The sequence below is a fragment of the Pipistrellus kuhlii genome, unplaced genomic scaffold (genome assembly GCF_014108245.1).
Source record: "Pipistrellus kuhlii isolate mPipKuh1 unplaced genomic scaffold, mPipKuh1.p scaffold_m20_p_18, whole genome shotgun sequence".
In the NCBI taxonomy this organism is placed as follows: domain Eukaryota; kingdom Metazoa; phylum Chordata; class Mammalia; order Chiroptera; family Vespertilionidae; genus Pipistrellus; species Pipistrellus kuhlii.
This window is the reverse complement of record NW_023425493.1, coordinates 17,858,970-17,874,901: the sequence shown is the minus strand read 5'-3', so window position 1 is coordinate 17,874,901 and position 15,932 is coordinate 17,858,970. Positions and strand designations below refer to the sequence as shown.

The 15,932-nt window shown below is 39.9% G+C and overlaps 1 protein-coding gene across 4 annotated transcripts in view; it reads left to right on the top strand.

Moving 5' to 3' along the window:
- The first annotated feature begins 5,728 nt into the window (after nt 1-5,728).
- Nucleotides 5,729-15,932, top strand: part of XPR1 (xenotropic and polytropic retrovirus receptor 1) — a 91,504-nt gene continuing 81,300 nt past the window's right edge. For 2 of the 4 annotated variants that reach the window (XM_036442582.2, XM_036442583.2), the window contains exon 1: nt 5,729-6,013. In XM_036442582.2, coding sequence (XP_036298475.1) covers nt 5,945-6,013 — 69 coding nt within the window. In that variant the 5' untranslated portion in view covers nt 5,729-5,944. The remainder of the gene's footprint in view (nt 6,014-15,932) is intronic. The other 2 variants (XM_045583168.1, XM_036442581.2) reach the window with 1 other exon arrangement.

The following is a 15,932-nucleotide window of genomic DNA, read 5'->3' as shown; positions in this document are numbered from 1 at the left end:
TACAATGGAGATTATGATGTCCTTTTATAATTCTTGTCCTTTGCTATAATACTTTAACCTAATGTCCTTTCAATCCTTATCCATTGCTATGAAGATTAAGTTTAATAATACATGTGAAAAAAATTGATTGATATTTTATTTCCATTAGTGCCTCCACGTCTTTATCTCCTTGTCCTGAGGCAATTCCTAATCTTGGAGCAATCCCACTATTCTTTCCCTCCTCTCCTGCTCCTAGACTGCTGAATACATCTGAAAAAATTGATAAAATCATCCCAGTTGATTCCATTACAAATAAACAATTTCCAAACTCAAATTACTACTTGTGTACCTCTTCCCTAATGCTGCTCCCATTTCCCTAAGCAAATGGATGTACTTGTCTCCTACAGAGAGGAAAGAGGGAGTTCATATGTAACCCCCTAAACTCCTTTCCCTACAAATACTCATGTACGTCTGCCCCAATCATTACTCTTCCCCTTACCCGGAGTCTCAAGTGATATGTCTCTCCTCAAAAGATGGCAAAGGCTAATCTCTCCCTTTGTCTGTACTCTTTTGCCTTTCCTGAACCCTTGCTTAAGCTTCCATCTCCTTAATTTTCTGTATTTCCTAGTCCACTGGTTTCTTCCTTGTGGCTTGCAGTGTCTAATACTGCAGACTCTCTTTCACACTCGTGGGGCATCACTGGTTCTGGGTTATTTAAACAGTTAATACTATAGTTTTTTGTAGATTTGATAAATGCAACTTGTAAAAATTGAAAGCAACACAGAAAAATACAAGGAGTAAAAACCACTTGAAATCTTTAACCTAGAGATAAGCATGCTGAGTATTCTTCTAATTCAGCTTCAGTGAGAGGTACAGCATAAGATTTAATCCTTTTGCAGGTCAGTTCCTCACCCTTCAGCATGATCGCTCATCTCATTTGCTCAAGAAACAGGGCAATATTTATATTTATCACACATAATTCTAAGTTTTACAACAGTTACTTTGTGGTAAGTATAACTGTTCCCAAACTTAGAATTACATGTGATAAATATAAAGTGTTCAGACTCAGCACTTATGAGTTTCCAGATAAATAGCTTAGTATGCTATTAAATTTTCACTCCTGGTGGCTCTACAACTTGTACACAGAATAAATATAATTTAGTATACACAAAAACAAAACACTGTTCACTGCTCAGCCTTCTGTAACCCTTCATGCTATCAAAGCCACTGCCTCTGAGGTTACTAATGACTCTTTAATTGCTAAACCCAAGTTATCCTACTCAATTTCTCTGTAGAATCTGACAATTTTTTTTTATCATGCCTCCTTTATGAAAATTCCATCTTTTAATGGCCTCCTGAACACTACTCTCTCCTGGTTGTCTTGCTAGGCCCATTCTGGCCATACCTAAGTCTCTTTCCTTATCCCATCTTCATTATCAGGATGCTCCTTCAGAACCTTTTCCATTTCAGCATATGCTCTCTTTCTGGCCAGACTTACCAGTACTTAATTATCCCCGAAATGTGAATGGCTCCTCAGCAATACCATCATCTTCAGCAATACCATCGTCTTCAGCAATACCATCTCTTTCCCAAGCTCTAGTTCTATATCTTTCATTGCTGTACTGTATGTCTCATGAATTGCCAGCCATTTAACACATGCAATAATGCCCCAAACCTGTCCTCTACTTCCATTCCTTATCTCATTTCACGGCAGCAGCATCAACCCAGGCACTAGAGTTAGAATGACATGCCAAACCTCCTTCTCTCCATCACTATGACTGGTGTGGATTGTATCAACAGTCAGCATAATGTAGTGGTCAAGAGCAAGAACTCTGGAGCTGGATTGCCAGCATCCAAACCCAGTTTACCACTTACTAGGTGACCTTGAGCAAGAGTCTTGTGTGTGTTTTCTTAATCCTCACCTGAGGATATTTTTTCCATTGATTTTTAGAGAGAGTGAAAAGAAGGGGGGGAGAAGAGAGAGAGAGAGAGAGAGAGAGAGAGAGAGAGAGAGAGAGAGAGGGAGAAAGAAAGAGAGAGAGAGAGAGAGAGAGGAGAGAGGAAGAGAGAAACATTGATGTGAGAGAGACACATCAACTAGTTGCCTTTTGCACATGTCCCAACTGGGGTTAGGAGCAAACTCACAACTGAGATACATGTTCTTGATTGGAATTTTACCCATGACCCCTTGGTCCGTGGGCCTATGCTCTACCACTTAGTTAACCAGCCAGGGAAGATTCTTAACTATTCTGTCTCAGTGACTCATCTCTAAAATGAGGATAATGATAATAGCAATCTCCTAGAGTCCTTGGGAGGATTAAATAAGTTTGTATTTGTAAAGCACTTAACACAGAATCTGGCACCGAGTAAGTGCTACATAGGTGCTTGTTAATTAATTGGTCTCTGGTTCACCCCCACTGTAGAGCATTTTTCACACTGCCAACAGGTTTTTTGAGGGGTTGCCAATGTTTGAGTCTCAAGGAGAGGCCAGTCATTGTGCTAAGTGCTTTGTATATAGAATCTCATTTAATCCTAATAACAACCTGTTTGGGGTAGGGTTTGTTACTATCCTCATTTGAGAGATAAAGAAACAGAGATCTTAAGAGCTAATTTACTTTGTTAAAGATTATAAATGCCTGAGTTCAAGTTTTAAGTCAGGCTTGTGTATTCTGTGAGCCTAGTGTTCAAAACCAAGAAGCTACTCTATGCCACTTTCCCAAGGCTGAGTAAGTCACTTACTGCTTAAACGTTTTTAAAGACCCCACATTGCCTGTGCTGACATAATCTATTCCTTCACAATCTTGTTCCAATTTATTTTTTTCCCCTGTAACTTGCCTCCATGTGGACTGTCTTTTCCATCTTCCTTCTCTTTCCTCCTTCTTTCTTTCTTTTGTTCTTTCAACATTTATTGAATGCTTGAATGCCAGCTAGACACCATTGGAGAAAACAAGAGAAATGAACAATTTGTCTTCAAGGAGCTCATAATCTGACACAAATTATTGTTGGCAGTGCAATGAAAGCTGTGCACCAGGTGGATGAGGGGCCAGACTGAGAAAGGGAGAGGAGGGGATAGGGAGAATTTCTCTGAGGAGGGAATATTTAATTGCCTTACAGGATATTCTGGTCAGACAATTTTTTCCCATTCTTTGACAACCCTGACTTCTAGGTTTTACCTTTGAGATTGTTGGGTGTCTTTCTTCAGGTCAGATTGATGTTGAATACTGTGTTTCAAAATTATCTTCTCTGGGTCATGACCCAGTTGGATGTGTGTTTTCTTGTACCTACCTCAATTATAGCACATATCACATTATGGTCTAGATATTGGTCCATCTTTCTTACTTTCTGACTGAATTGTGATGTTCTCCAAGGAAAATACAGTCGTTTTATTTCTGTTCTTTCATTGTCAAAGTAGTGTGACTGGTATATCATAGTGCTTAACAAAGTTTTGTTAAGTGAAGAGTTATTTGCATATTTACAAAAGGAAGTGGAAGGCCTGGGACCCTTCTGATTCAGAGTAAAACTATTCAGAATATCATTCATAGTACTTAGCCCAGTGCTCTTTAGAAAGTACCTACTTTTAATAAATGCTAAGTACCGTATTTTTCGGACCATAAGACGCTCCGGACCATAAGACGCACCAGTTTTTAGAGAAGGGAAATGAAGAAAAAAAGATTCTGAAACAAATAGTGTCCTAAAATATTTTATGTGCATTAAAACCCAACATCACAGTCATAAACACATGTAATCAACCCTGTAAAGTAAACAGCAGCATTTAGAACCATTTTAGAGTCAGGCAAGCACACAGAGACCACACAGAGCCGGGCAAGTAAAATAACTTTTTTTAAAAAGTATATGTGTAGGCTATATTTGGACCATAAGACGCAGGGACTTTCCCCCCCCACTTCTGGGGGAAAAAAGTGCGTCTTATGGTCCGAAAAATACGATATTTGATGGTTCTGTTAGTGAAATATCTGAAGTAATGCTAGGAGTAAGAAAACTTATTATTAAATCTACTTCTTTAGATAAATTAGGCTTTTTATGTCCAACTGAGTATCGGGACTCTCGATCAGGCAAGATAAAAATTAAGAATTGTTGGTTACAGAGCTAATATTGAGGATTTCTTTTTTTCCTTGGCTTGGGTCATGGTTCCAGAATCTTGTGTACAGTGAAGGCACCAAGATATGGTGCTGTTGGGAGCAGGATACCATAGTCTACAGGAGTTGCTGCCAAGAACCCACCTTTCTAGTCCATTCTGGCTAAAGGCCTAGCAATCTCGTTTGCAGCTGCTTCTGGTTCTGTCTTCTTAGACATACTGTGCAGTTATTTCCTCTCTGTGGTTGAGCCTTCTTCCTGGTAGCATAGCTCTCTTTTTTGTTTATGGTGGGCAGAAGGTACTTAAGGTGCTGAGGTGAGGAGTCCTTGCTGCTCCTCCTCTCCTTCTCCTTCTTCTTCTCCTCCTTCTCCTTCTCCTTCTCCTTCTCCTTCTCCTTCTCCTTCTCCTTCTCCTTCTCCTTCTCCTTCTCCTCCTTTTCCTCTTTCTCCTTCTCCTTCCCCTTCTCCTTCTCCTTCTCCTTCTTCCTCTTTGTCCTTGATTAGCCTTCCACCAGGGGCTGAGTCTTTTGTGTCACAAAAGTCAGAAAGGCTTATAGCCTATGCCTATTTTCCATTTGCCTCATCCCTCTCTTGAGAAAACGATTGCAGAACCCCTACTGGCATCAATTAAGAGGAAGGGAAAGGGGAAAAATACATGTAGGGGGGAAAAAAAAAGCCCAAAGCAGAGACTGGTATCTCAGAATATTGTCCTGGTCACGGTAGTCCTCTAGTCTCTGGGTCTCATCAAAGTTGTTAAAATTGTTAAAAATTAAAGTACATGTGAGGAATTTGGAATTGCATTTGGTACTCAGACAGTGAGTGCTTAATAAATGTTAGCTATTATTATCTAGGACTTTTCCACTCAGGGAAGGACCTGGGTCTCTGTCCCAAGTTAGGTCTTCCAGGACAATTACTCTTACCCTCATAGTAGTGCCATGCTGTGTGAGTGATCTATACCTCATGCTAGACCTAGAGGACAGTTCAGCTGCATGAACTTCTGGTCTCCCCTGGGGGTGAGGTTGCTACTACACCTAGAGGATTCTCTTTCCTCTCAACATTGGTTCCCCTTTCCCTACCAGAGAAAGCTTACTCAAAAGTCCAGTTGGTACTGCACCAGTTCTGAGTGGAGTCCAGGTGTTGTTACTGGCCTTTCTGGTAGACCTGGGACTGGATAATTACACTGAAATTCAGAAGCAGCATGCAATTTTTGGCACTGGTGTCTTTCATTAAATTCAACGAGCATTTACTGAGCCCCTAAAGCGTGTAAAAATCTGGTTCCTTGAAATACATTTGGCTCTTCTTAACTCAATTTGGATTAATTCTGATCCCATCCTTAAGCATTTTATGAAGACCAAATATTAAAGTGGGAAATTTTTGCATCATTCCTTGCAACTATAAACGTCTTCGATGAATGACGGTTGCTACAGTGCTATGTTAATATTAATTGTAATAACATCAAGGCAGCTTCCCAGGCAGGCGGTAGAGAGCAGCTGTCAGGCCAAAAGGAGCAGGCCGGAAGAGGTTAGGGGAGGTGCCTCCAGCACGTCCGGCCCAGAAGAGGCGGGGCCTCGGGGAATGTAACCCAAACCCCGCCCCTTCCTCAGCCCCTTCCGTCAGCGCGGCGTAGGCGGTTACCATGGGGATGACGTAGAGTGGGCGGAACGGGGGCGGGGCCATGGAGAGGAGGAGGAAGATGGCGGGAGGGCGGCTCTGAGGAGACCTGGGCGGCGGCGGAGGAGGAGAGAAGCTCAGCGCCGCGCCGCGCCGCGCCGGGGCCCATGTGGGGAGGAGTCGGAGTCGCTGTTGCCTCCGCCGCCGTTGCCGCCCGCCTGGAGCTGTTGGACCGGAGTGGGAGTGAGCGGGAGACGTCAGGATGAAGTTCGCGGAGCACCTCTCCGCGCACATCACTCCGGAGTGGAGGAAGCAGTACATCCAGTATGAGGTACCGGCGACGGCGGCCGGGGTGTTGGGAGGACTCGGAGGGGCCGCCGTCTCGGCAGCCCGACCTCCAGCCACAGCCGCCTTCCGCTCTCGCTACGTCCCCGCGGCGCCGGGGCAGACTTTGACCCGGGGCCGCCCGGGAGCCACTGCGGCATCCCCGCCGCCGCGCCGGCCCCTCCGGGCCCGCTGACCTTCCCCTCCCCCGCGGCCCCGCTGCCGCTGGGGTAACGGATAGGAAGGCGGCGGGCCGGGAGGGAGGGCACTGCCCCGCCGGAGCTGGGGCACGGAGGTGGAGGGCGAGCCGCAGGTGCGGGGCTCGGGGTGCCTGGGCAGCCCGGGTCGCGCTAATTCCCGCATTCCCTTCTCACCCCGATCTCTCTCGTCCCTACCCGGGGCGAGCGCCCCCGTCGCCAGGTTTGCTGGTGTTTCTCCCTCCTCACCTCTCACCCAGGAATCCTCTTCCAGGATAAGCCCCTCTGGGCGATTGGCTTCATCCCACAGAGCCCTCCTTCTGCCTTTCCCGGCTTGCCCGCACTGTTGATAAAGGCTTTGTAACTAACTGGGTTGAAACTTGATTGAAATGTACATCACACAGGCAGTGTTAAACAAACGTATTGTAATCAACTCATCAGTTTTGATAATAAGACTAGTTTTACTGACTGCATGCAGTATAACAAAGTAATCGCATCTTAGGTTTTGACTCTTGCGTTGTTTTGGAAGGGAGCGTAGGGGGAAGAGGAAGGAGGAAAGAAGAGAATTATTAAAATGTTCAGGGTTGGGGTTTTTTGCCACTAAAATTTTTGTTAACGAGGGAGAAAAGTACTCTATTGTAAACAATTACTTTTTTTTTTATTTTAAAGCCCTACCTGCCTATTACAGAAATCATGCCCCCCCCCCCCCCCTAATTCCTTTGATAACCTGTAGGGTACTTAATTGAGAGTGGTAAGGAACCTTACATTCCTACAGGGAAAAGTAAAGATAATGAACCCATTTATATAGTCAGAGGTGAGCTACCTAAAGGGCTTTAAGCATTGCAATAGGTTATTCTCAGTAGCTGGCAATTCAGCTCCTGGATAAAGACTTCTTCTGTAAGCGCCAGGAATTCACATCTATGTTATGTGCAAGAACAAAGAGTATACAATCAATATGAACCCAAATATGCTAGCTAGATTTTATGAAATAGAATATTTTAGTACTCTCATTTCTATTTAAGTTAAGTGATAGCGTGTTTAAGCAATAGCATGAGTTTATTTAATCATATAGCAGTTGTAATAATTGAAGAAGACAGGGAAAGGGATGTAGGTAGGTTAAACAGAACCTCGGAAGATTGTAAAATAAATTCACCTTGTAACGTACAGCATTTCATTATTGCCAGGAACGAAAGGCCTAAAATTATTAATGCTTTTCTTGTCACTTAATTTTCTTAGAGTGTTTTGTGGCTACGTTTGTAAGAATGAAATAAGGGGATGGCTTTTCAGCCTGGAGAGTTTTTGATTTATTGTTCCTAATAACATTCAGTCAGTTTTAAACCTTGGCTAGAGTCCAGACGATGGTTTTTATTGAAAGGAGAGTATTGGTCTTTCATCTCTCTGGTAGTAGTAATTTTCAGCACCACTGCCAGTTCTTCATAGAGGCATAGGACATAGCATGCTGAAGCAACATCTTGCAACTTGCGGTATAGTATGGCATGCTTGATTTGGGCAGAAGTAATAGTGGCTGTTTGCTATGATTCATTTTAAGTATTACAACGCTTAACTGTTTCATAGAACTGTATTAATTTGGAATATCTGGGGCTGGAAGTGGAAGCATACGATTTAGTTTGAAAATGCAATTACCTCTTGATTTGTAATGGCAGCTTTGTGGCTGGAGTGACCACAGCAATTCTGGGACTCTTCATTCACTTACTCCATTCGGGTACTAGTCTTAAGTGGTTATTCAAGGTTGGTTACAGAGGGACAAAATCCCTGAGCACGTTTGTGATTGTATTATCTTTCCCAGGCCAATTACAAATCATATTTGGAAAAGTTCATTTACTGTGGATAATTGAAATTTTATTTTGCAGAGTCCCTACTATGTGACTCCTGTCTGGGATAAACTCATTGTTTGGTAGACAAAATTAAATAAGGGGTACTTTTCTTTGTGCACTGGAGCAATTAGAGACATTTAAAAAAATAGGGCTAGGATTTTTATGTGTTTTATTGTTTCTCAAGAGCTGGTGCTGGTCCTTTGAAAATACTTAAAGAGAAATACATGAGAGTGTTTTGCATTCAGAAATTTTGGCAGCTTTTAAACTTAGGTGTGGGGGGGTTCTTTTCTTTGCTAGAGAAAAGAACCTTCTTGTAATGCAGCAAAACGTAGTTTCTCATGTATGAAGGTGATGCTCTTGAAACACTCTTAGCAGAACAGACCCTTGCATTTGTTATTCGAGCACTGGTAGTGAAATTTTGGTATATTACCCCTGACTTCTAGCCGAGGGTGGTTTCTAGTGCTGCGAACCACTGTGCTTCAGCTTTGGTTTTTATGTTCATCTTGCTATATTAAATTTTACTTGAAATAAGCATAGCATTACATAGAAGCTGACAGTTTTGTTTTATATCTATAATTATATGTATTATTGGATATTCACGGTCACACAGTAAGAGCTAGTTTTTGTAGGTATGTTATCCGTAAGACCTTGTGGACAGTTTTTTGGCCTTTCCAGGACTCTTTCTCCTCCATAAAGTAAGACTATACGCCCAGAGCTTTTTAAGGTTTGTTGTGGCTCATAGGTTTTTGATTTAACCTTCAATTGTTTTTCTTCCTTGGATTGTTAAAATTATTTGATAGTGACCCATCAATATCCTGAAAATTATTGGAGTTTCTAATTTAAAAGTGAATTATAGAGTTCCTAGACTAGGTCTTCGTAGACAGAATAATAAAGCACAAAAGAATAGAGCAACATGGAGAACCGTATAAAGAAAACCTATTCCATCCACTTCTGATAGTTTTTATAAGGAATAATAATTAAAAAAATGAGCATAGACTGTTTCCAGTAATCTATTTGAGTGTAAATCTTGGCATGTAAAATAGACATTAATAAATTTTTGTAAGAATATTTTTTAAAAATTTAGAATCAGAGATTGTATAGAGTTCTGTAATTGATTAATCAAAATTAACTTAAACCAGTTTCAACCAAATAGATTAGTCTGACTATGTTAATATTTTACAGAATATTAACAAAAGAAGTAAATATATTTGGTGCTTTAGGCTGCTGACTTGTATTTTCTTTCCTAGGGTCCTGTGGTTTAGTTTCTTTTGTCAGTGTATACTTTAGTTTTGTAAGATACTAAAATAAATAGGCACCCAAGTTTTAGGATTTTAGACTTTAAAAGAAATTTAGAGATTATCTTCTCCTTGTTTTTTCAGGCAAGGAATCTAGAGATATTCAGTCACTTGTCCAGGATCAGATATAGCTAGCTAGTCTCTTGAGCACAGATGTTTAAGCATTGGGAGTCAGCTAGCCTAGCTCTGTGACCCTGATTAAATCACTTTCTCTTTCTGGGCTTTAGGTTCTTTGAAACCCGAGCCAACTAGATTTGATGGTTTCTATATTTTCTAAGGACCCATCTGGCTCTAAATTTCTGTATGTTTTTATGGTTTAGTTATTTGATATGTGAAGAGGAAATAATTTAATGGAATATTATTAATAACATCCTTTTAAATTAGTGTTCTTTCAAAAATTTTTTATGATATTTTAATCTGTGAATGGAAAGCTGCCTCAAAAAAACTTTTGTTTAATTAAATAAGCAATGATAGTCATGGATTAATTTTTTGTTGCAGGATTTGGGAAAGGAGAGATTCTGCATAACTGCACATCCCTTATTTTCAAATGCAAGGAAACATTGCCATAATGTTGTGCTTTTCATTTATAGAACCTCTCCCATGAGAACACTTGTGTTGTAGGCTTCAATTTTCCAAAGGTATTGTGTTGATTAGTTAGGGTTAACTTGCCTTGCTGGAACTTGTTTGAAATTTCCAGTTTGGCCACCCGATGGGGCACAAATCACACTTTTTCTTTCAGTGCTTCTGTAAATGAAAGTACAGTATAGTATATTTAAGATAACACTTGTACGTGATTGTGTCAATAAAATGCCTAGCATTTACAAATGTTTCTTACATGAGTGAATAAATGTTGTATAAGACAGGAAGGTATTATTGTTCATTATTATCTTCCTATAATGAAATGTGTTAGGATAAGGATGCTGGGAAGATTATACTTGTTCATTCATCCCTGCAGTTTGGTTTTAGAACAACTTTTGGGTGAAGGCCCAGATCACAAGAACTTAAGAATCTTATTTGACTTGCAGTGACCATGGAAAATTAGTCCTGGCTTCAAATCTAGTCCTAATCTAGAAAGCATTTGAGAGATTGATTGAGTTGTGCTTGTTAGAAGTTTCAAGTATATTTGCATCATAGACCCCAAAAGAGAGTACTCCTAATTTCCATGAAGTAAGGGAAGATAGCATTACATAGTAGTAGATGTACTTATTTTTATGCATAAGAAAAGGAAGAAATAAAATTTTACTAAAAATGGCTTGATGTGACCTTTTTGAGGAGGTAATTCTTAGGGAATTTTCAGTGTATATTCATAATCAAGTTTCAAAATCAACTGAATCCTGAAGTTTGAAACTAGAATACTATATTACAAAGTTATTAAGTTAAGATTTTAAAAAATAGCCAAAACCGGTTTGGCTCAGTGGTAGAGCATCGGTCTGCGGACTGAAAGGTCCCAGGTTCGATTCCGGTCAAGGGCATATACAGTGGTTGTGGGCACTTCCTTGATAGGGGGTGTGCAGGAGGCAGCTGGTCAATGTTTCTCTCTCATCGACGTTTCTAGCTCTCTATCCCTCTCTCCTCCCCTGTAAAAAATCAATAAAATATATTAAAAAAAAGATTTTAAAAAATAATGAAGCTTTTCAGTTATGTTCTCTAAAAGTGTTATTATTGATACTTTCTTAGATTAAAAATACTTTGTAGTATTCACAAATAAAAGGTAAAATTTATTTTATCATTGTCTCATCTTTTAATAACTTCTATTTTAAAAATTGTATGTTTTGGCCTTGGCCGGATAGCTTAGTTGGTTAGGGCATTGTCCCGATATGCCAAGGTTATGGGTTCCATCCCCTTTGAGGGCACATAGAAGAATCAACCAATGAATGCATCAATAAATGGAACAACAAATCTATGTTTTTTTCTTTCCCTCTCTCTCTGAAATCAATAAATTAAAAAAATTCTGTGTTTCGTAATGTATACAGTTTTAGAAGGATATCATTTATAAATAAATATATATGGGAGATGGATTTGACACAAAAAATGCTTGGAAGACTGCTCAAGTTGTGCAGCTTAACCAAAGCTGGGTTGTGGGTTGCCTGGTACTATTGAATTGGCTTTTCGGATTAAGACAGTGTCAGAATTCACTAGGGTTCTTGCCTCTTCAGGTCTTCTCCTTTCCTAGTAAATGCTAAAATAAGCCAAGTAGCCCTAACTAGTTTGGCTCAGTGGATAGAGTGTTGGCCTGCGGACTGAAGGTTCCAGGTTCCAGGTTCAATTCCAGTCAAGAGCATGTACCTTGGTTGCGGGCACATCCCCAGTAGAGAGGGTGGGCAGGAGGCAGCTGATCGAATCGGTTTCTCTCTCATCTATGTTTCTCACTCTCTATCCCTCTCCTTTCCTCTCTGTAAAAAAACAATAAAATATATTTAAATAAAATAAGCAAAGTAGACAAAGCTAATGAACATAAATAACTTAAAAATTATTCATTCAACCAATATTTAGAGGGGTTTTACTTTGCTATAGGCTGATTTGTTATATTTATTTCATTATCTTAAAAATAGAAAAACCCAGTATTTTTTTGTGTGTGTTTTTCCTTTACATTTCAGTAAATATACTGTTTTCAAAATTAAAAATTGTGTAGAAAGGGAAGATTACAGATCGAGGTCTTGGGACACAGTTATAAATTCGGATCACTTGTGTAAATGATGTGGAAGACTTTCACCTTAGTTTTTCAAACTCTTTTAAGTTATACACCTTTAAATAATTACCTATTTCTTCCCATCACCAAGCAGGTATATGGTATCTGTAGGAACTAATCAGAAAATCCTTTAAAAGTTGTTTATTTATTTAGAGGTTATAGGAAAGTATAATTTACCTGCTGTTAGCATAGCTTACAATTTTGTTATCTCTGTAACAAGAGGGACAATATGTTGATTGAGAACCTAGTCATTTCTTTTTTATTGAGGTTGACCTGCAATATTTAGACAACTATACACCAGGAATAAGGAGATATAAGTCCTTAGACCCAGCTTTGTCACTGATTATTCATAAATAATTAGTGAGCAAGTGATTTTTTTTAAGATTAAAGGGCTGAAATGTAATCAGACAGGAATGTAAGGAGTTTTTAGATGATTGTGTGAGTTACTTATTTGGGCTAAATTGGTAAAGTTGTAATTCACAGAATAAACCATGTGCTTTGAGGGCTTTTTCTATACCTCAGAGCAGTGTTCTTTTAATTTTTCATCTCCGAACCAAATTGAAATTCTTAAAAATTATTGAGGATTCCAGTGTCTGTTGATATATGCTGTATTAGAAATTAAAACTGAGAAATCTTAAAGATACCAAAGTACACAAGCACACTTATTAGTGGTCAGAGACATGACATACACTTCATTTAGCCTCTGGAAAATTCCACTGTGTATTCTTGAAAGAATGAGAGTGAAAAAAAAATGTATGAAGAAAAATGAATGAAATTGTTGTATTATTATGAAAATAGTTTTGATCTTTTGGGTTTCCTGAAAAATTTCTGATTGTTGCTGCCTTAGAGTATAAGATTCCTATCAGAAAGTAAGGAGATGGCCTGAGAAAAAGTGTCTAGTCTTAGGAAGCACATTAAGAGGATAAAGGAACCCCATGGGTGAGGATTCTTTGGTATTTCTCTCCCTTCTTATCCCTCATTGCAAAGGACAGTTGGCTTCCTGGGATTTCATTCTCTCTTCTTTGAATTGAATTAGTGGAAATGTAGTCAGTTTTTCATTAGGAGAAAGGAGTTAACATTTATTGAGCATTTAGGAACCAGGTATCAGCTGTTTTACAACAGTTTTGCAAGATAAATGATTTATTATCTCCATTTTACTGAGAAAAACCTAGACTTAGTGGAGCCAGAATTTGAAATAAAATCTGTCATATTTTGGAGCTCTAGCTTTTATATGGGAACTAAAGGCCCAGTGCATGAAAATTCATGCACTGGAGCGGGGGTCCTCAGCTCGGCCTGTCCCCTCTTACAGTCCGGAAGCCCTCAGGATTGGGAGGGGATCAGGGGAAGGCGACACCCCCATCACACCTGTGCTGCTGCCACTGCTGACAGCGCAAGCCTCGGCTTAATTTCTGATTGGTCTTTTTCCATATCCTTAGGGTCTCACTAAATTTCTGAGGTTTCTAGAAGATTCTTGCGTCACCTTATAACTGTGGTTTTGAATTCTATATCCAGTATTTTGTTTTCATCTATTTCTTTCCTTTGTGACTTGTTTCTTTGTCTATGCATTTTGGCTGCTTCCCTGTGTGTTTCTATGTACTGGGTAATTGCTAAGTCTCGAGTTGATAGAGTGGCCTTGTGTGGTAGGTGACCTACAGGGCCCAGTGGCTCAGCCTTCCCAGTCACCTCAGGTGGATGCTCTTGGTGCACCCCTTTCTGGGCTGTTTTCACAGTCTTGTTGTAGTTAACCCTTGAATGCTGTTGGTGTCACTGGGAGGAATTGACCTCCAGGCCAATTGGCTGTGATGACCAGCTATGTCTACACTGGAAAATCTGTTGCACAGGAGACCCCTTTATGGGGCAGGACTTGCTTCACTGGGGCTTTGGTGCTCACTGGGTCTGTCCCTTGAGTGTGTCTATTTGTGAATGATGGTAGATGCTTTATTTATTTATTTTTAAAATATATTTTATTGATTTTTTTACAGAAAGGAAGAGAGAGGGATAGAGAGTTAGAAACATCGATGAGAGGGAATCATCGATCAGCTGCCTCTTGCACACCCCTTACTGGGGATGTGCCTGCAACCAAGGCACATGCCTTTGACCGGAATCGAACCCAGGACCCTTCAGTCCGGAGACTGACGCTCTATCCACTGAGCCAAACCGGTTTCAGCTGGTTTAGATGCTTTAAAAGTGATGATTTCGATGTGAAAGTCAAAGAATGTCCGGGTCAACAGAAAAGTTTGAAGAACAACAATTATAAGTATTATTGGATGGAGATGCATGTCAAACTCAAAAACAACTTGCAGAAAGATTAAACGTTACTCAGCAAACAATTTCTGATTGTTTACAAGCAATAGGAAAGATTTTAAAGGAAGGAAAATGGGTGCCACATCAACTCAATGAAAGACAAATGGAAAACCGAAAAGTCATCAGTAAAATGTTTCTTCAACAGCACAAAAGAAAGTCTTTTTTTTCATTGAATTGTTACTGGTGATGAAAAGTGGATTTATTTTGAGAATCCCAAATGCACAAAATCATGGGTTGATCCAGGTCAACCATCAACACTGACTGCAAGGCCATGTCGCTTCAGAAAGAAGACAATGCTCTGCATTTGGTGGGATCAGGAAGGTGTGGTGTATTATGAGCTTTTAAAACCACGTGAAACCAACAACAAATAATCAGTTTGAACAACACTTTGATTGTGAAACGACCAGAATGTGCCAGAAGACATGGCAAAATAATTTTGCTTCATGATAACCCACAATCACACACTTCAAAACCAGTTAAAGACACCTTAAAAGATCTTGCCTGGGAAGTGTTCACCAGACCTCAGATTACCACTTGTTTTGATTGATGCACACACACTTTCTGAGCAGCACTTCAAAATGCATAAAGTGGAAAATTGGGTCTCTGAATGATTTGCCTCAAAACAAGAAAAGTTCTATTGGGACGGTATCCACAAATTACCTGAAAGATGGGGGAAATGTGTAGCTAGCAATGGACATTACTTTAAGTAAAGCACTTTTGATGTTTCTCTTGAAATTATAGTATTTTATTTGATTACAAAATTATTAACCATTACACTTGATAAATCTCTGGCTATTGGTGATTGAACTCAATGTTCAGCCACTCTCCTTTCCTCTGAGGTTCTGGGATGGGGCTAAAAGTTTTAAACTTCTAATCAAGTTTATGGTTTTTCTGGGGACAACTCCTATCCTAAAGCTGTCTGGGGCCTTCTCCACCACTCCTCCATAATTCATATGCAAATGATAGTACATTTCAAGGGTTTTCAGAGCTTTGTGTCAGAAACCTGAAACAAGGAGCAAGTATTTTTTTGTTATAAAATACTTGTATTACTGTATTGTCTCAAATTCTCCATAAATAGTGAATCTTTGGAAGTCTTTTTTACTATATATTGTCAAGGTTATTTAGTCATGGAAGTAACAGGTTGGTCACTAGTCTAAAGCAATGGCAATTCATTTGGGAAGAATATAATTTACTAGACTTGAATACAGAGTGGGTTACCCTGTAGGTATATTCCTTGCAATTTGGGGGTAGGGGGGTGGGGGTGGGAAGGGTTTAATATGTATGAATGACTTTAGGCCAGTAGTTCTGGGGAGAGGTGATTTTGTTCCTCTGGACATTTGGCAGTGTCTGGAGACATTTTTGGTTGTCGCAGCTTTGATGGATTGGTTGCTTCTGCTATCTAGTGGATCCCTAGATGCCAAGGGTGCTAATAAAAATCTTGTTATGTGCAGAACAGCCCCTCACAACAAATGGCCCTAAATGTCAGTTATAAGTAGGTTGAGGAAAGCTGGTGGCCAATTTAGGAATCACTAATAGATGGTAGTTGAAACTTTGAAGCTGTGTAACTGGATACAGTCACTTGAGCTGATGACCAGCTCTGGAGCCT